This window comes from Ambystoma mexicanum, chromosome 4p (genome assembly GCF_040938575.1).
Source record: "Ambystoma mexicanum isolate Mex_15411 chromosome 4p, UKY_AmexF1_1, whole genome shotgun sequence".
NCBI lineage: Eukaryota > Metazoa > Chordata > Amphibia > Caudata > Ambystomatidae > Ambystoma > Ambystoma mexicanum.
The window spans coordinates 1,170,098,512-1,170,119,848 of record NC_090927.1 but is presented as its reverse complement, the minus strand read 5'-3'; the positions used below and the strand labels follow the sequence as shown (position 1 = coordinate 1,170,119,848).

General features: G+C 46.6%; 1 protein-coding gene across 4 annotated transcripts in view; it reads right to left on the bottom strand.

Moving 5' to 3' along the window:
• The window catches only part of HIVEP2 (HIVEP zinc finger 2), a 532,634-nt gene that overhangs the window by 57,678 nt on the left and 453,619 nt on the right, over positions 1 to 21,337 (bottom strand). For all 4 annotated transcript variants that reach the window (XM_069606805.1, XM_069606804.1, XM_069606807.1 and 1 more), the window contains 2 exons: positions 13,830 to 19,533; positions 12,229 to 12,374 (listed from right to left, as the gene is read on the bottom strand). In XM_069606805.1, the coding sequence (XP_069462906.1) occupies positions 12,229 to 12,374; positions 13,830 to 19,322 (5,639 nt within the window). In that variant the 5' untranslated portion in view covers positions 19,323 to 19,533. The remainder of the gene's footprint in view (positions 1 to 12,228; positions 12,375 to 13,829; positions 19,534 to 21,337) is intronic.

The following is a 21,337-nucleotide window of genomic DNA, read 5'->3' as shown; positions in this document are numbered from 1 at the left end:
TTCTGTTATCCAAATGATGTCATGTCCTAAGTGGTTTGTGTATTTATCTCTGCCTTTTCCCCTTTTTGTTTACATAAACTCTTCCTTCAGTGACGTTGCTGCCGGCCAGCAATCACAACCTGTCAAAGACAATCATTCGCTATTTGTGAGACGTTGCTGAACTGGTGGAGGACACTATTTTGAGCCAGAGGAGCCTGCTTTTGATTTCACACCAACAAGCAAAACATCTCAAAATCTGTGTCAGTAATGTCAGAATATACAGCAGCAGTCTACTGTGAGATATGTGTTATAAGGGAACTGCATATTGTACGTGCCCTTTAAGTACATGTCAAGTGAGGAGGAAGAGGAGGAGCCACAACAGTAAAGGGGAAGCTATTAAGAATAAAGATGTTGCAGTGAGAGCACGCCTCTGCGTTCTTTTTCCTTGTTATATAAGCCAATTCCTGCCAACAACTGGCGATGAGGAAAACGAGCCAGTTTCCAAAGTATCCACATCCGCTGCGTAATCTAGCAGGCTACAGGGATAGTCATCCATTCCTGCCGACGCGTCCTTTCGGAGGCCCTCTGGCGTGCCGCATCCATTATGATATGATATTTTATTTGTATCGTGCTCGTACAAAAGTGTTTCAGAGCGCGACAAGGCAAGGGAGGAGAACAGGGGAGAACAAAACAACAATCTTACTAGGCCCAGTAACATTGAGAACGCGCAAGTGCATGGGAAAGGGAAAGGGGAAAAGTGCATGGAAGGGGAAGAGTGGAAAGTGCGGGGCAGAGGAGAACAGATACATAATAATAAATACAAATAAATAGATAATGTAGGCAATAAGCAGTGGTAGTGCAGCCAGCAAGTGGCAAGTGCTGTGTTTATGGCAGCAGAACTGGGTAAATCTGATAAGTGCATAAAAAGAAGAAAATGGGGGGACTAGGGTGGCGGACTGTATGGGTACAGATACAGTCCCCAGTGTAAGGGGTGGCCAGGAGGCAGTGCAGGAGGGTGGCAGGGTGAGCAGTCCTGTTGACGTGTCCTCCTATGTGTACCCAACTGGATTCCTGCTGTGGCGGTTACGCAGCTTCCTGAACAGCCCGTGCAGCAGCTAGGGTCCCCGTCAAGATCCCAGCCCAGATAGCCACAAGATACCGGAGCGAGTCGGCAGAGTGACGACATCCGTCTGTCACCAGCAGGTGGCGCTGCTGCCCAAATACACGCGAGCGCCTGTGTGCGCACATTGGGAGGCTTGGAGGTCTCATTCTCAGTGAGCAGTGTTGTGCAGTTGTGCCACACCTACACTACGCATCTACATGCAGTTGGCATTTCCACAAAGTAACACTTGTGGGTCAGCCACACCACATGTACCACGACTGAAGCTGGAAATGTGATAAAGGCTATAAGTGTGGTTCTGTTAAGCCGTTTACATGGGGTAAATCACCCATAATTCCCAGCATCAAACCATAGATTCAAGGGAGGACGCCTGAATATCTAAATACCTTGCAAGCATCTGGCCTGTTGTGACATGGCAGGTGGACCACTACAGACTCATACTTCTGTTTGACACATACGCCCTCCAGGGCGCCAACCATTGCCGGCACACTTGACCAGTTGCACAGTCTACTGTGCCAAAGTGCTGCCCTGGTTAGAAACAATTGCTGTTGCATTCCTAACTTGTATATAAGCCCGGTTCTATGTTTGGAAAGTTTATTTTGTGTTTTGTTCTGTATGTATTATGCTTGTGTTTTATTGTAAGGTTGCCAAAGCTGTACCATACATTGTGCATTCATTGTAACCTTGATATTATTGCTGCATTGCCATCCACAGCTTAATAAATTTGAAAATAAATGAGTGGGGTGCTACAATCAATGCCAACAATCCGCGCACAAGACCATAGAGGACTTCATCACCTGACTTTGACAGAAACTGGTTCACTGCCAGTTCTCAGACTTTTCAGACAATGAAGCAGTCTGACTTTTTGTCATAGAGGGCTGTGTGTCATCTGCACTCTGGAAGCAGCTTCTGAAGAAACCCCTAACCTTTGACGAGGTCATAGAAATGGCAATGGTCCACGAAAGAGTTGAAATCCAAGCAACCGCCATAGAGACACCCAAGAAGAAGAGTGACAAGGAGGAGACGGTTGCTGCATTATCAATAAAGAGGGACCCAGAGAGATGACCTGACCACGACTCAAGGACGGCGAGAGGCCCACAGAGGGATGGTTACATGCAGGTGCGGACAGGTTCCCGCCTTCAGAAGCAATGTTTAATCGATGTGGCAGGCATTCCCACACTCTGGGATGTGCCCATCCCTCAGCCAACGATGTTCAAAGTGTTTCAGAGAGGGCAATTTTCACACAGTTTGTTGGGAAGGAAGCCCATCCCCAGTTAGTAGACAACCCCAGACGATGCCCATGGGCTGACGCCCACCAGCCAGACCTAACCCACAACAGAGGTGGAGACCATCACCATTCTACCCACAGCTGCAGAGAAGGATAATCAGAGCAATGAACCAGAGTCCGGACTATGGAGTGCCACCGAGCGATGATCAGCTGCTGCAAATGGGATATCGCCTGGAACAGTATGAATGCCTGGGAAACTTCTACAATGAATACGATGAATATGCACAGGAGCCATACCCTGAATACACTGACAAATTCGTCAATCTGATGCATAGTGAGCAGGATGGAACGGAAGCTCCAATAGTAATGGTCAAAATGGGCAAGGCAACACACTGCTTCTTGATAGGCACTGGATCCACTGTTAACATCATGGGGGAGCAGGAGTTCCAACAAACGGGACAGGAGAACTCTCACACAGTCCAAGGAACACATTTTTCAGTGGGGAGCCAACACACCACTGCCGTCACTTGGACAGTTTCAGAGCATGCTCTCGCAAAATGGGGAGACAACTGACACCACCATCCACATGCAGATGAGCCTGGTAAGTGGGAATGCCTGCTCAGTTACCGGACAGCGAAGGCTATTGGTTTGATAAACGTTCACCTCCAGGACAACAATGTGGTCCACTGCAGTGCAGAGCCAGGAGGGAACCAAAGCACTGCCCACATGTCCGCTGCACCAATGGGGAAAGAAGGGAATCAAACCAGCGTTCCCAGAGCTGTTACAAGGATAGGGAAAGCTGAAAGACACTGTTGTTTGGCTGGATGTCAACAAGAACATCAGGCCAATCCTACAGCACCCTGGGAGGATAGGGTTCCATCTCCAGGAGGAAGTGTCCCGAGAACTGCAACAGCTAATAGAAAACAACATAATTGAGAGGGCAACTGGTCCCACATCGAGGATCTTACCATTAGTCATAGTGCCGAAGGAAGGAAATAAAATAAGGCTATATATCATCATGAGAGTGGGCAACACTGCGATAGAGATGGAGAGACATTCACGACCGAAAATAGAGTACATGATTGTCCAGTTGAACTGTGCCACAAAGTTCACCAAACTGGACCTCATCCAGGGGGTACCACCAGTTGGACTTACACCCCGTGTCAAGAGGAATCACAACATTTGCCACCCATGAAGGGCTGTTTCGTGACAAACACCTAGATTTTGGAATATCATCAGCTGCAGAAATCTTTCAGTAGGCCATCAGGATATTGCTGCTCCCAGTGAAATCAGCATTTAATTACGCTGATGATATTTTGATATATGGGATATCCCAGGAAGAACATGATCAAGCCCTCATCGCTGTGTGCAACATCCTGCGTGAAGCTGGGCTTACATTTGAACTATGAGAAGTGTAACATCAGCAAGGATAAATTATGTTTCTACGGACACATATTCTCTGACCAGGGAATGCAACCGGACCTGGAGAAGGTATGTACCATTAGTGATCTCCCCACACCGGCTCAGGTAGCAGATGTCAGGTCATTTCTGGGAATGGCAGGATACTGCACCCAATACCTTCTGATATATGCCATCACCACTGAACCTTAAAGAAGACAACTGGGGAAGGAAGAGCCTTCAAACAAGAGCTGACAAGTGCAACACATCTAGCCTACTTCAACCCAGCATGGCACACAGAGATTGTGGTTGATACCAGCCCTGTGGGGCTAAGGGCTATCCACGCTCAGAGAGAACTAACAAATTCAAACAAGTGGAAGGACTACAAGCGACACAGAGGTGCCAACAGACAGGAAATAAAATGAATGGCAACAATATATACAGAACTCACTGTGTCCGAACAGGGGAAACTGCTGAGAGGATGTCGCCTTGTTATACCTTCCTCCCTACAAAGGGGCCTGGTGTTGCTAGCACATGAGGAACCGGGGGGTGGAGGTGAGCAAGAAGATGCTCAGGCAGACCATATGGTTCCTGTTCATGAATGCCATGGTGGAGGAAGCAGTCAATAAGTGTTTCCCATGTCAATGTGTGGCCAGAAGCCATCCGCCACTGCCACTACAAGTAACAGCGATTCCCAAAAGGGTGTGGTACAAGGTTGCCATGGACTTCTATGGACCGTTGCAAACTGGGGACTATTGGTGATTACGAATGAGTTCTCGAGGTTGCCATTTGTAAAGAGGACTGCCACCACAGCATTCACCCCGGTGATGGGGATAACTGATGAAATCTTTAGTGAATGAAGCATTCCCCACACCATGAAAACAGACAATGGGCCACCACTCAATGGGCAGAAGTTCCACAAATTTGAGAAACACATAGAGTTCATAGACCACAAGATAACATAGCTGTGGCGCCAGGCCAATGGCATGGTGGAACGATTCATGTCGTCCATAAAGAGAACTATACACAAGGCTGTAATTGAAGGAATGCCATTAGAGCAGGCCTTGTGTCGAATGTTGCAACAGTACAGGAATACACAACACACAGTGACAGGAGTACCACCCGGTGACCTGATGAGGGCCTACCAAGCGAAGACGTGGTTACCCCAAGCAGACAAAGTGAATAAGTAATGGTTAGGAGAGGTGGAGATCATGGAAGCTGAGGTACTGGAGAGGGATGTCTGAGGGAAAGAAATGGCCAAGGAACGAACTGACTGGGCAGAAGGGTAAAGATTAAAATGTTTGATGAAGGAGATGAAGTTCTAGTGAAATAATGGATATAAAGGAAGACGGATTCGAGATACGAGAGCCGGCCATTGCGGGTGTCAGAAGTGAAGGGGGCCATGGTCACTGCCACTGACAGAAAGAAAGAAGTGACCAGGAACACATTGTTTTTCAAGCAACTCGTATTTTGGGGACTGAGTGCCGCAGACCAAGAACAGAGTGGGGTACCGAATACACAGGAACCGACAAGAGGCGAAGGGGAAGCCGGGCAGCAGGAACGGAGAGCAGCCTTGGAAACTGAAGCTGAGCGAGATGACGGGCCGAGACGGACCATCAAAAGACCCAACAGACATATTGAGGAGTATGAGATGGAGTAAAGGATTATATGTGTGGGGGAGGTGTTATGAGGGAACCGCATATTGTACGTGCCCTTTAAGGACACGTCAGAAGAGGAGGAAGGGGATGTTATATAGGAATAAAGATCTTGAAGTGAGAGCATGTCTCTGTGTCCTTTTTCCTTGTGTTATAAGCCATTTCCTGCCAGCAATATGTTTAAAACAAAGTGCTAATACTGTATATTAACAAAAATACTTTATATGTCATGCGAAAAAAAGCTTTGCAACTATAATCTGGCATGTGATGCTTGAAATTAATGCTAAGGCCAAATGCTATAACTTATTGAGCAACGGCCAGGATTTTGCAGCAAGGAGCTGATTGACTGTATAGTTTGTGAATAACTCTTGGGCTCCTCCTAGGACAGGGGTCGGCAACCTGTGGCTCTACAGATGTTTTGGACTATGACTCCCATGAGCCCTCACACCACTGACTATGCTGGCTTGCACTGGAAGGAATTGTAGTCCAAACCATCTGGCGAGCCAAAGATTTGCAGCCACCTATTCTAGTGGCAGTCAAATGCTGTGCACACGTTTCGATGAAACCTCACATCGGGTGCTTTCTTAATGACTGTACATTTTATTTATTTATTTATTTATGAAGCGCCGAAGCTCGCAAGCATCAGGGCGCGAGAAAAACACGAGGACAGAGATTCACAAGACAACATAAATAGAGAGAAGAGAGGGGAAGCAGAAAGAGGGCAACCTGGTGCGGTGGTAGTTGCCTAATTATTTGAAGAGAAAGGTCTTCAATTGCTTCCTGAAGAGTTGGATATTGCTTTCCAGTCTAAGGCTACAAGGCAGTTTATTCCAGTGGGAAATCGCCAGGCTCGGAAAAGCTCGACCGAGGCCAGTGGCTTTACCTGGGAGACTGGGATTGATCAATCCTTGTTTAGAGGATCTCAAACTACGGCTTGGCTCATACCAGCTGAATTCTTTTCTTAGGTATGCTGGCGCTGTGCCATACAGACATCGGTGGGTTAGAGTCAGTGATTTAAACAAGATCCGTTCCTTCACTGCCAACCAATGAAGATCGTTGCTGTCCTTAGTGATGTGTTCTCGTTTGCGATGGACCAGACAGCATTATTCTGGATAATCTGGCATTGTTTCAGGCAGTTGTTGCTGGCGCCAAGCATTAATGCGTTGCCATAATCCAAGTGGGACAGAATGGTAGCTCTCCCTATCGTGGCGCTATTCTTGATGTTTAGAAATGGTCTAATTCGGCAGAGGAGCCTTTGGTAATATTGACAATTTCGCTTCAAATAAGCGGTTTGGGCTTCTGCACTTAGGGAAGATTGTAAATAAATACCTATGGTTTTGACCTTATTGGATACCTTGATGGTGGAGTCTTTTATAGAGAATGCGGAGTAGTCCGGGCCAAGATTGTTTAAGGCTTTAGCGTTTCCAAAGGTCATAAGTTCCGTTTTGGAACTATTAAGACACATCCAGTGTGTTATCATCCAGTTTTCAATGGTGTTATAGATAACTGATAACTTGTCGTTGTCTATGGAATGGTTTCCACTCAATTCCAGAATGAGCTGTGTATCGTCCGCGAAGTTGGTGAAAAAGATTCCAAGCTGTAATAAAAGGGTACACAGGCAACGGATATACAAGTTGAAGAGTAAGGGAGAGAAGCTGGCTCCCTGAGGGACGCCACAATCTACAGGTTTGGGTGAGGTGGAATGACCTCCCCAATTGATTTTTGAGTTCCTGTCTTCTAGAAATGATGATACCCAATCTATTGTGCCTTGGGAGCAGTTACCAGCTGCGCCTAGGGCCTCTCGGAGCTTTCCGTGATCTAATAAATCGAAAGCCGCTGAGAGGTCCAAGAGGATTAACAGTCCTGTTTTACCCCTGTCCAGAATGCTCAACATTTCTGTCTGCAGGCCCAACAGTGCTGACTTCTAAAACCCGATTGTTGGGGGTGTAGCAGGCTGTGTTGGTCTACATAATCTTGCAGCTGCTTGGTCGCTATTTTGTCGAGTACCTTCAACAGAAAGTTGCAATTAGTGATGGGTCTGAGGTTAGTGGGGTCTTGTTGATCTAGTCCAGGTTTCTTAACTAGAGGGGTGACTGTGACTGTTTTAATTCCTGTCGGTACTTTCCGGTCCCTGAAGGAAGCATTTGTCATGCGACGGAGAAAAGGGGAAAAGATTTCAGCGTTTTCTAGGATCAGTTTTGGAGGTATGATGTTTTCAGCGCAGGTGGTGCAATTCATGGAAGAAAGAGTGTCATTCATGTCTTTGATTGAAACTGGTGAAAATGTGAATTTAGGGATGTTTAGGTCAGGGTTCATCACCTTCGGTTGCACAGGTAGTGACAGGTCCGATACTTTGCAACTTATAATGGAGTCTCTGGCTTTTTATTCGAGAAGGCAAGTTGAACTGCTTCGCAGTCAGTCAAGGTTGGTTGAAAGGGTGAAGAAAGTGTGGGTGGTTTTTTGAATGATTTAAGGATTTGGAACAATTTCCCAGTGGAGTTAGAGGCACTGGTAATTTGAATATTGCAGTATTCTTTCTTTTACTTCTGTCAGTTTGACTCTGTATAAGAGATTGCATTTTTTCCAGTTGTCTTAGTTTTCCTCTGAAGGGATTTTGTGCCATGTTCTTTCTAATTTCCTTTTGGCTATTTTAAGAGTGCTCAATTCAGGTATGTACCAATGCTGGTGGTTAGGGTTAGGAAGAACCTGTTTATTTTTAAGTGGTGCATGTTTGTCGAGTAGCTCCTGAATATGATTACTGAAAGTGCGGATGATATTCTCACAAGAGTCATCATCTGCAGTATTGTTCATGACATGGGTAAGGCCTTCTTTAAGAATGTCATGTGTGATTTTCTTAAAGTTTCTGCTTAGAGCTGGTTTAGGGGAATTGTCGAAATGATCAGATTTGAAAGTGATGGAAAGTGTGGCTTCAACTTTGTAGTGATCTGACCAAATGCATGGAATGGTATCGGTCACTGTCAGTTGAACGTTATTTGTGATAATCCAGTCGAGTTGATTATCAGAGATGCAAGTGGAGCCCTTATTAGCGATATGGTAGTTAATGTTTGCTAGACTGTTTTCTAGGCTTATAGCTTTGTCACAGGGGTTACCTCGCCATCTGTTCAGATCGCCCAAAAGGATAGTCCCAGTGTTAGTTCCCTTCAGATTATTCAAAATGTGACATAATTCGTCATTAAAGTCTGAGGTCAGTGAAGGGGGCCTATATAAGATGATGAGGTTGATGCAATGGTTGTTAGAGGGCGTGAGTTTAAGATGAAGAACTTCACAGCCCGTGCAAAAAATGTTTGTGGTGAACAGCTTCAAAAAATTATGTTTAGCTATTATAGCTACCCCCCTCCCTTTCCTGATGTCCGGTTTTCATAGTAGATATTGTAGTTATGGGGAACAGCGCTATCAATTGTTGGGCCTACTGGTTCTTGCAACCAAGTTTCCGTGAGGAAGAGTATGTCCAAATTGTCTTGGATAATGTAATCATGCACATCTTGTGAATGTTTGTGGAGTGACCTGGTGTTTAGGAGTGCAATTTTCAAAATGGTATTTTCAGGGCAAATAGGTGCTGAGCAGGTGATAGCAGGGGTGGTGGTTTTTCGAACTGGTCTGGGGATGTGTTTCGTTCAGCAAGGTGTCTGTGCCTATGTCTTTGTCAGGAATGGAGGGGCTCGGAGATTTGTCTTTGTTGTCGAGAAATCTTTTAACCAGCCTTTCGTTTTCCAGTTTGTTAGCATCAGTTAACAACTGTAAAAACTTCAAATACCCCATTTCTTACCCGTTTTGTTAATCCTGTATGGGTGTAATCGGGCAGAGTGTAGTGCCGATGGCCGATGCCCGCCGTGGACCGGCGTAGACCGGCACTGTCCCAGAAGCACCGGCGCTGAAGCGCCTGACGTTTCTATTTCTGCAGCTCAAAGGCTGCTGGGATGTGTAGTTCGTAAGGGGCTGACTAATTTAGTCAGGAATCCGTTTTAATGTGAGAAATCAGAGCAGCCAGCTGAAAAATATAATCCTTCAGCTCGCGCTCACTTTCTTGTTAGCAGGCAAAAGTATGTACAATGCGCAAGTTAAACACACGCAGCAGCAAGGACAGACAAATGCGAACATTCAAGCGTTCCAAGAAGTTATGTTGTAGAATGTGGCACGGCTTGGCAAAATGCAATGTGCTCGTAGTTACACACAATCAAACAAACAAGGCACGTTTCAAAGTAAAATGCTGATATTTCCTAAATTCGTAATTCAAGGAATTAATTCAAAGGCAGTAGTCCTTAATCAATTAGCTCAAGTCGTGTTAATGTCGGATAAATGTTTCAAATTTTCAAAATATACGTAGCCTATACTTCACAACCCTGACTAACCTGTGTCCACGGGGAAGTAAGGATGATAAAGATAGAGTCCACCGGGACTGGCGTAGACCGGCACCGTCCCAGAAGCGGCGGCGCTGAAGCACCTGACGTTTCTATTTCTGCAGCTCAAAGGCTGCTGGGATGTGTAGTTCGTAAGGGGCTGACTAAATTAGTCAGGAATTCGTTTTAATGTGAGAAATCAGAGAAGCCAGCTGAAAAATCCTTCAGCTTGCGCTCACTTTCTTGTTAGCAGGCAAAAGTATGTACAATGCGCAAGTTAAACACACGCAGCAGCAAAGACAGACAAATGCGAACGTTCAAGCGTTCCGAAAAAGTTATGTTGTAGAATGTGGCACGGCTTGGCAAAATGCAATGTGCTCGTAGTTACACACAATCAAACAAACAAGGCACGTTTCAAAGTTAAATGCTGATATTTCCTAAATTCATAATTCAAGGAATTAATTCAAAGGCAGTAGTCCTTAATCAATTAGCTCAAGTCGTGTTAATGTCGGATAAATGTTTCAAATTTTCAAAATATACGTAGCCTATACTTCACAACCCTGACTAACCTGTGTCCACGGGGAAGTAAGGATGTTAAATAGAGAGCCCACCGGTACCGGCGTAGACCGGCACCGTCCCAGAAGCGCCGGCGCAGAAGCGCCTGACGTTTCTATTTCTGCAGCTCAAAGGCTGCTGGGATGTATAGTTCGTAAGGGACTGACTAATTTAGTCAGGAATCCGTTTTAATGTGAGAAATCAGAGCAGCCAGCTGAAAAATATAATCCTTCAGCTCGCGCTCACTTTCTTGTTGGGTCTCATGGCTTGTGTGACACCAGTTTCTGAAAAGCTGACCTAGCTCCGGGGTCAAGTGTAGGGGAAGGGAAACTGCAACACACAACTTTTACTTTTGTGCAACTTGAAACAACTGGATGCAATCAATGTAAATCACACCTGACTTGGAGAGATGGAAAAAAAGAAATTCAGGACTTCCACCCCTCCCAAACCAAATGGTGGTTAAGAAACAGTGGTCCACTTTGCAAAAAACAGACCATACTTATTGCTGGTAAAGTACAATAGCACAACCAAAGAAGCACTTGCTTCACAGACACGGTACAATCTGCTGTCCTAGGCTGAAACGAAAGCAGGTCATCACAACCTTTCAACCACCAGACAGAAGAGGATACAATGAGCACCATTGAGTTGGGTAATAATAACACCTGTCCATGCAGCGCTTAGAGGCATAAGAAACACACCACAAAGTGCTAGATGAGAACGTGATACTAAAAGGATAAAAGGAACAGAGCCCATGGACAGTTTTTCACTTCTTGTGGCCGCTTGGAAAGTGGCCTGTTGGCCACATACCTACAGGAGTGGACCGCTCTCTTGGCCTCATTATGACTGTGCCGGTCCGGTAACAACTGTTGTTACCATTTATGCCGTCCCGCCTGCCAGGGTCAGACCTGCCGGGCGGGACGGCACCTGCTCCTGTATCCCCATTCCCATGGAGTCCTCTGGGACTACCCGAAAATGAGGCTCTCTGTGAAGAAATGGGTGACAGGGTTCCATTGTCTCAGTGTGGGGCAAGGAGAAGCCTGAGATACCACTTTGATAAGAAGTGACATTCTGACTCCCCTTTTGATGAGGAGAGGTGCAACTCCATGACAACTGTTGTTAAGCGCGGGTCACTTTTAGAATGCAGGAAACATCAATGGGGCAGAGTTGACGGGGGTCGGTTCTCTGCAAACGTCTCTGTTCAGTTACTCTTGGTTGGAAACATTGGGCTTTCAGATGTGTATTGAGTTTATAGGACTGAACCATTGTGTTTGAATAGATAATCTGATGTGTGGAGTGTGCCTTTTGCTGTGCATAATTGGGGCACCACCAACAGAAAATGTCGCTGCGATGGCTTGTCATCCCTACACGTGCTGTATGGCTTTTAGTGTATGTTGCCGTCTCAAACTAAATTCCCAATGCTTTAGTAATTTGAAGGACAATAAAAAAACAGAATTGCTTGTATGTGATGTGAAATTTATATACCAATATATATTTTTTTATGTGTAATGTGAATTTATATATGAAAGGTTCTATGAACTAAAACGTATAATAAATAAAATTGCTTGTTCTAGGGGCTTTAACCCACTTAGGAGGCATGCAATCACATGTTAGCCCGAGGTGCAGTACCGCAGGTGAATGCCCACGTGCATATCAGTCTGACAACACTAGCAAAAGGGCAGGCCAGCCCAAAATGCCAGGTAAATCCCCTATGAACAGCAACCATAGAGACAGGTGTCTGATAAGTTTGCCATCCGGCAGCTACCTCTCAAAGCACAGAGAACAAGGGGTGAATTGGGATGAGCAGAATAATCAGCATTTTGTGGATAAAGGGTGATCCCGAAGGACAGGGTTTCCCATTTATGTAGTCAGTGGTTATCCTGAACAGATGGCAAGCTTTGGGCGCTTCGGAACCTCGCTTAGTGGATCGTTTCTTACCCTCCTTCAAAGATTTTGATTCGGATGGGCTCCGTTTGCTTGGTCGACAGGTCTTTGTCGCCGTGACTGTCCCCTCGCGATCTCTCCTTCAAGTTTCCAAAAGACTTCTTCTCAAGTTTGCTCAAGTGGGATGATTCTGGTTTGAGCTGATCGAGCAAAAAGAAAGGTAAATAAATAACAATTGCCATCAATTAATGGATCTTTTATACCAGAGACCAGTATCTAAGCACGGGACCAGGATTCGAACCTGTGTTGATCTGCGTAGTATTGCATCCAAGACAAATGCTTTGCCCCAGGGTTCCAGGCACTCATGCTCTATTACCTGTTTGCACACTTCATGTAACTAGTAGTTTCCGCACATAGATGGAGAAGGTCCCAGAATGAGAACCCATTTCCTAAAATGGGGGCATCATGCAAGGTGTAAGGACATTTTCTACTGCTGAAGAGAAGTCATCCACAGCAGAAGTCTATAGAGGAGGCACACTGTTCACTGAGCTGTCAGGCTACAGTTCCTAGTGGATATTCCATTTGGACGGGTATCAAATGGTTTCAACTCGAGCCAGTTCCAGTGAAGGGTCATTGGAAGCTTGGACTCCACATGAATAGCTGAACAAACAAGGGTCATTGTAAATAGAAACTTACACATGTAACCAATGGGCACAATTGAACAGCAACATAAAGTCACTTTTGACATTGGAACCTAGTTTAAAGGTGCAGCTGGAATCTTTATTTGACATCCTAAGTAGCAAAATTGGGATGTACGTTAAAAGAACGTATGCCAAAAGTTAGAATTACAAAATTACAGAGCCCATTTGCCCATATTTTGTAATTCGATCTTTTGGGATTGTAACCGTTTGTCCCCCGCACTGCCTTCATTTATGTGGGGGACACCCCAGCAACCCGTGCAGCCCACAATACCGAACTGGAGGAGAGGGGGACAACCCCGCAACCCCCGCTCACTCCCCCGTTTGGTATTATGGGCTTCGATCTTATCTATTATGCCGAATGAACTTCAGCATTTTAGATACAATCTTTTTGTCCATTTCCGGAAAATTGCCACTTTTTCAAGGCCTGAATACATTTATCCAGCTGATTTGTTTTACATTTAAAGCCAAAGTTTGCTCATAAGCAAAATGGGGATTTAAAGGATGGCAAAGTGTTTACATTGGTTAATATGCTCTTTCCAGGGTTCAGCTCTGGCTCCGAGAATAACTTGAAGTTGCTATGAAAGCTGGTGAAAGTTCTGGGTCAGGAAACAGAAGAACAGCTTTGAGGAAAGGATTAGGGGACACAAAATTCAAATAAAGAGGTCTAGCAATAGCCCCGTTCTTTCTTTTCAAGGATCTCCTCTGAGGGTCATGCGCTACGTTAGGGTTATGAGTGAGGCACCTGCTGACATGGGGCGCTAAAGTGTGGGCAGTGCCATTATTGCCAATTGTGATGTGTCTGAGAGGTGGTATTCGTCACATCTAAAAGCAAAGATTGGAACAATTTGACACACACAGCTTGTGCACAGTAACATTACAACAATACAACAAGTGTTGCTCTGAAGTTAGAATTCATCATCTTTGCACAAAGATTTATAAAAGTAGTTTCTTTACCTGGCCATACTGTTGTTTCCATGCACTGGATGATGTTAACTTGCCAGCGCCAGGTCGATGCATTGCGGTCATGCTGTAAATTTCAAGGGTATTCCTCTGCTTGGACCTTAAAAGAGCTAGCGTAGTCCTAGTGTTGAGGCCAGCTGGATTGAGGTTACTTGACCTAATGCACCAGGAAGCATAAACCGATGACTTGAGTGTCTCTTGATGAACATGGTTAGGTTTTGCATAATTTAAGAAGCACCAGCTGACTGTGGTAGTGGTGCGCAGGCTGGGGAACTGTAGGGCCTGATGGATATCTAATGCGTCCGTCAGCAGGATAGCTGAGCCCATTGATGTTCCACAAGGGCTGGAGCTGGACACCTTGTATGGGGACATGCCACCGGGAGGATTTTGCGGCTCGGGGGAGTCGTCCTGGTCAAGTTCACAAGGAGATGACGAAGATCGCTGGGGGCTTAGGCTCATGTCTGAGGCTGTCTCCTCATCGTCAATGCCATCTGGTGACATTCGCCCTTCAGGCACATCGCTAAGATCTGCCTCTTGTGCTTTTGAACCAGATTCACAATGCTTGTCCGAGGTCGATGGGTCAGAGTCACATGTTGGCAAGCTAGGGAGTGCTAAGACTCGCAAGGGCAATGGAGAGGAGGATAATACAGAAGGTTGGCTGTCCTTCGATTCAGTAGTGCAGCACTGTCGAACCAGCTGAGGCTTGGCGGACCTGGGAAGATCCTTCTTGATGTCAGAGTTTGTCAGCTCAACGGCGCTAAGTTCCTCCACAATCTGACCATACATTTTCTCTTCCTTGACTCTTTTCTGCTGCTTTGTCTCTACGAAGAGCTCCAGGCTGCTGGCCGGGGAAAGCATGCGCTTCGCTCCTCCAAGAGAAGAAGCCGTGTCAGTGTTCGATGCCAAGCACAATGGGATACCTGCTTCCAAGCCAAGAGGTAGAGTGTGCGGTACTTTCCACAAAGGATACTGCTCCAACCCGCTATGCTGACCTAACATCTGAGCGATATTGAGACCTATCCCCCGCATGGCTGCAGTTGTTGCCAATGTCCGCTGAGATGTATTTGCAGTCACCTTGCAGATCACAATCGAGGGGCTGTTGGTTTGGGCGTGGGTAACTAGAATCTGTGAAATACTTGTGTACATGATGCTGGCGTAAGATGGCACATGGGTCTGAATCCTGACAGGAACGACAGCCCCCGGCAGAGACTGAAGCGTTCCTCCATGTTGTGACACTAATGCTGTTTGAAGTAATTGGTCAGTGCTGCCCTCACTTGATGCCCCACTGTGGTCAGTCTGTAACTTGGAAAGGACATTTCTAGGGTGTGACAATGCTGCTTCAGAGAAGCCCTGGTAGGGTTTTTCAGGAGAAGACATGTAGCTACCAGTTTTCTTCCCAACCTGTTCTTTAGCATGTTCCAGAGGATAGCTTGCATGATGTTCTGTTTGCAGAGGGTGCACCATAGGGTGCTTCCCATAAGCCTTTTGCAGCTGTTGCAACTGATGATGGAAGTGCCGTTGTAGAGGCTCTGCGCATGACTGCCACAAAACAGGATGGGGCACTGGCAGATGAGCCACGCAGACAGTGGGTTGCGGCATCGGAAACAAAGTGCTATGCAAGGTGGGGAACGTAACTTTGTCTTGATGCGATAACGTGTGTTGCTGTTCGACTGCATGTCTGCTAGAGATATATGGCGCATGCGATATTAAGGGGTGCCGTAAGACCTCCTGGCTAGTACTGTACTTGGAGTGCTGTGCATGGTGTGATGTACTGCTATAGGGGTGTGCAGAAGAGCCATCAAACGGCTTCCCAGGTTCATCCGACTGGCTGGGATTATGAAGTCCGGATGAGGTTGAGGAAGTAGAGGAGGAGGAAGAATGATGCCAAGCAAGCTGGGCAGACCGACGGCTGGAGTGCGTCTGGTCAACATGCTCTTGCTTGATGCCCTGTTCCACTCCTTGATCAGTCTGAGGGCCTTCTGGGAAACCACTAAACGAAGCCTGGCGCACAAGGAAGCATTTCTTCCTCTCGCGGCAAGGGGACAACGTTGCAACAGTCACTCCTGGAGAAGAAGCGTGCGTTAGATTTCCATAATCGAAAGACTTGCTCCGTAATTCTGGGATTTCGGTGAGGTTGGGACATGGCATCTGCTCCGATGAGCTTCGCCTCATTTCTTTCTGGTGTGGATGACCTGGGACAGAGAGCGAGTAGGAGCCGGGCGGCACACTTAAAAACTCGGCCTGCTTTGCGAGTTCGTCTTGCTTCATAGGAGTGGTGGATTTGATACTCTCCTCCCTGTCGAAGGACATTGATAAACTTGAACTGTGGGATAGGTTGCTCTCTTGGCTGGGGCTTCGTGAAAGACTGGCTGTTCCTGCAGATTCAAAGCTCGACTCCCCGGATGAATGTTCGATGTCCGCGAGGCGGAGGCGCTTCTTTTTCGGGGGCAATTTTTCTGCTGGCAGTTGAGATAGAGTTTCACTTCTTTGCGGCCACTGAAACTCTTCGGGGGGTTTTTCCGGTTCCTTTGCAGGGGGCTCTGGGATTTTCTCAGGCTTGTCTGGCTCCTCAGTCACTCTAATTTCAGGTACCTGAATGTTATGCTGTCGAACAAGCCTGGGAGGCATATGGTATGGGAGCTGTGGCTGTTGAGGTGCGGGAGACTTGCCAACACCTTCGGCATGCTCTAGATGCTGGGTCCAGTCTGGATTCATCGGGGAATCCGCAATTTCATTATCAGCTGCCTCAGAGGGTGAGTAAGGTTTATCCTGCTGGCCGGCAATGAGGTCAGCTGACTCTGATCTTTCAAATGAGTTCGGCCTACTCAAAGAGTTTGTGTGCTGAATTACAGAAATCACATTTCCAGGAACCTTTTTGTTTGCTGTGTCCGCTGTCTTTTCATGGTCTGTGCCAGAGAGGGTGTCCTCGGGCACAGGACTTGCTGACTGTGGATGGGGCCTACAGGTTTCAAATCGTTCCAGCTGCCCGTGGCCAGCTGACTCAATGCCGCTAACACCAAAACCACTTCTGACTGCTTCATGGATTTGGGACTTCAGCTCGTAGTCAGTAGGTGCGATGCCAACAATGGATGTGCCAGCTCCACTGCAGCAGAGCATGGGGGCATCTTCCTCATCGCCAACACTCTTCTCTTTCCTGCGTTTCCTTGTTTCAAACATGTTTCCAAATCTGGATGTCACCCCTTGAGATGACGCTGTCATATCAAACCCATATTCCCCACCCTGTCTAATGCCACCTAACCACTGTACTTCTCGGTAACTCTGTTTCGGTGCTTCGTAGTCCTCCCATCTTCTGAGGTGCCTTCCAAGCGGGTCATAGTCATAGTGTGCCCGCTCCCCCATTGCCAGTTTCTTCTCCATTTGATTTGGGCCTCTTTCAGCATTTGATGACCTGCCGGGGGCAACACCGCTACCTCTGGCTATTCTGCCATAGTGTTCAGAGTCTGAATGGCCTTCTTGGACTGAGGGTAGCTCAAAGGCAGCCTGCCTGCGTAGCATTCGCTGAGACGGTGTGCCGCCTGCCCCGGGATAAAAAACATCATCCGAACCAGTCATCCTCTCATCGAAGGAATGGCTTCCTCTCAAAGAAAGGGGGATACTCAGATTGGTGGCTGAAGACGTTGGCATAGAATTGCTTCGGATGAGCGGTGATGTCTCCGAGGGAGCTTCTAAAAGTGCTGTAGTACTACCCGGGTGACTTTCAGGAAAAAAGCTGGTCTCGCCTTTGCAAGATTCCATCATGGTATCAGACCTGCAAGACTCTGTACTATGGCTGCTCGATAAAGTGCTGGATTTTATAGTGTTGAACCTGCCCAGATCAAGAGCACCTTCTCTTCTAGCAGTTAACTGCGAGAGATGTTCCTCCATTGTATTTATGTCCAATGCAGGATTCAGAAGGGCGTGCGGCTCCACGCCGCCTTCCTTGCAAATAACATCACCATCTTGGCTGCCTGCTGCCACGGCAAGGGCAGCTCTGGGACTCAGCCTGCAGTACTTCCCAAAAATGATTTCTTCGTAAGACATGGCGTTTGTGTTTGGAGGGCTGACTTGCTGCTCCGCGCTCTCCGAACGCGAAAAGTAACCAGAATCAGTGCTGCCTTTGCTGTGCGGGCTCAAAAGGTTCAGTGACTGCTCAGAATCGTGCCCTTTCTTCTCCTTCTCCGACAGTCTTAGTGCAAGTTTCTGTTTGACTGTGTGAGAGTCATCCGCCTTACTAATCAGCAGCGGATTCTGCAAAACATCGGACGTGATGTACGGGGAGCTTTCCAGCGGTAGATGAATTCCGCTTTTTGGGATGATCAAGATGGGCACCTTCATCGGACCCCCTAGTTCTTCGGTCGATCCATGAAGACTGGGGTCAAACGACTCCCCGAGCTTGCTAATCATGTCGAGCGGAATGTGCGCGACTGGGCTCATCTGCCCAGACCCTTCCACGAACAGGATTCCCTCTTCATCCGTGTCAGTGCTCTGGTCGCCATCAGATGGTATGTCTGCTTCCACATCGATACAGGCAGCCTCCAGGTCTAGCCGGGATACCGATGCGTCGGTGAAGGGAACCAGTCCCGCTTTGATTGCATGTGCGTGAGACTTTCTGTGCTTGTACAAGTTGCTCTTTGTCTTGAAAGAGAAACCACAGGGAATGCAAGGGTATGGCCGCTCACCCGTGTGGGATCGGATGTGTTTTTTCAGTACGCTAGGTTTGGCACAGGCCCTCGTGCAGTAGGGACAGATGTACTTGCCAGGTTTTTTGGGTTTCTGTTCTTTCTTGTGAGCATCTTCCAACTGTTCGACGGATTTCTGTGAATATTGGCCATAGGCTGCATTAATGCTGGAGAGCTTCTTTCTCGAGTAGCTGCCAACGTGGCCATGGACCTGAAAAGAAAACATGTCCTCTGTAGCACCGGTGGGTAAATGTCCGGGGAACGGCCAAGCATGTCCTTCCAGGCTCTGGTGTGGCTTAGTGCTGTGCACAAACCTCTGGTGCAAGACATGTTGAGGGAAAGAGAGTGAATGCCGATAGGAGTAAGAGCTTGGACGGTGGTGTGCATATTGCTTCTCAGAGGCTTGCTGTGCGGTTTCCATGGGTGGCCCAAGTTGGCCTGAAGGAAAAGCTTGTGCTGGTGTTGTGGTTCCGATTTGCTCAGGATCTGCTTGCGATTGCCTCTGTCCCTTTTGCTCCTCAAAAGTGCTCATTGGATTGACAGAAGAGTGCTTCTGTCGCCATCTGCTTGTGACTTTCGCCGTTTCTCTAGGCCTTGAGGTAGCTTCCTGCCCTATGGCGGTCTCCCCAGAGTCCATTTTGGGACACAAGTTTGTAAGTGCTAGTTCACTGGAAAGCTGGGGAGGCACATGGAGTGCATTTAATGTGGTGTCATTTAAAACTGTGTTGCTCCCATTTGGCCTGAGTCCTTTCAAGCCTGTCGGACTATACTTTTCTTTGGAACCATCCACACAATAGTCTGTAGGCATTAGGTGGTTGATTATCTTGACTTCAATGTAACTATTGCACAGTTGTCTTCGATGGAGGACATCTCTGGCAGGTTTGGATCAATGATTGGGCTCTCCTTACATTGAAAGGATTATCGTTGCTTCGAAATGCTGAAATGTTGGGTGATCCAGAAATGGTGTGTTGATCAACGAAAGCAGAGTTCCGTCATCCCTCCCGGAAAGATGCAACAACCTGCAGAAAGAGAGAAAGAAGAGAGAACTCGATAAAGAGAAATGTCTGATCAAAAAACATCAACAAAGACACTACATATTCCTCTTTGTAAGAGGGGTGGGTGTTAATACACCTTATGAAAAAGAAGAAGCCTGTGAGATACAAGGCTGGATAACAGCATATTTGATGCATCAAGTCATGAGTTTATTTATTTTATTTGTATTTATTGATTTATACCGCGCCGGGAACCCACAGGTATCAAGAAGAAGAAAAAAGTACAGAACGTACATGAATCAATGTAGCGATATCCTCCCCAATGAGTTGTAATCACGCAAGGCATTTGTCTTGTACAGTTAGACACATAAAGAGGGAACAACTCAATTGCACCCACCACAGTGTGGCACAACAGATCTGCATGAGCCCAGTGACATTTTCCACTCCAGAAACAGGAAATGGCTATAATGACGATTTCACGTAGCTTGGTTTCCAACAAATTTCCTCTGTGTGCTTTCCTAAGAGCCACGTTGATACACAATTAACATTATGGTCCAATGTGCCAATGTAGCACTGATAACATGACTGCTGGTTGTGTACGAAACAAATGCCACAAAAAAAAGAGAGGAAGGGCACAACACTACTGACGTCCTTATTCAATGCAAATGCATAGAATTTTTCCACTGCAGTAATAAGGTCAGCCCACATGCATCCCCAATGCGCAGGATCCATGTTCTGCTACTATTCTGCTGATTGTTCCTATATAATTCAGTTGCAAACAAAATTATGTTTTGTGTTTTTATGAAAGAGGTGGGCATTAGCTTTATAGTTTACAGGAACGGTTATCTTACATCTAGATCTGATAAGAAACGTGTTCTTTTTCTTTTAACCACACCTTTATCTGTTAATGATTTGGCAGCAAAAAAGCAGTCAATTTAATTGTTTCAACTTTTAAAATGAAAACAATAAAAGCAAAATAAGTAACACGGGCCATGTCAGTGTCACCACAGGCTGACTCATAGGGACACACAGCTGTGTTAGTATTTCAGGACGCGAAACATAATCTATAAGTCTACAACAATAAACGTGAGTCATATCAAAAACACAACTTTTCTTTAAAAACACTCAGGCCAGTCGGGTGAGCAGGGAAGGGGATTCACATCTGACACAAGAGCAGCATCTTTAATTCCCCTTCTAGCCATTTATGTAAAATATGTCCACTCCCCAAATTGAAAATGGTAGGCATCACCTCTTTTGTTTTGCTATTGTCACCCGAGGGGGACGGGTATACCCAGACGTGGGTCCCTTGCCTGCTGGGCCTAGAGACCCAAGCTACTCCTCACTGAGGATGCCCAACAAGGCCGAAACATGTCTGGGGATGCTTGTGGTCTCGTGCAGAAGGGATGTGACCTCGCAGTTCGGGCTGGACTACCGCTTTGGGGGTGGGACCAATCCTGATTTGCATATGGTCTTTCCCCTTTTGTAATGGCTTGGCAGGCGAAGAACGATGGTCTGGAAGGTTGCCAAGAGCGATGTCAGAGGTTAAGATTCATTCCAAACCCTCCAGCCACCACCTCTTTTGTTTTGCTGAGGTTTTATTTCTCTCCCATTGTGCAAAAGGTGGTACCAGGGTTTCCCGCTTCATCACACTGTCTCTTGGTTGAGGAAATCCAACTGGTTAACCAATAGTGCTCTTCCTGACTCACTGAAGCCTATTGCAGAATGCTTTTGTGGGTGACGTGTGCCAGCATTCTGCCTGTCTGAAACTTCCCTTCTGGAGGTCAGGGGGAGTTTCCTACCAACTGCATGGCATCAGGAATTGGGAAGTTAA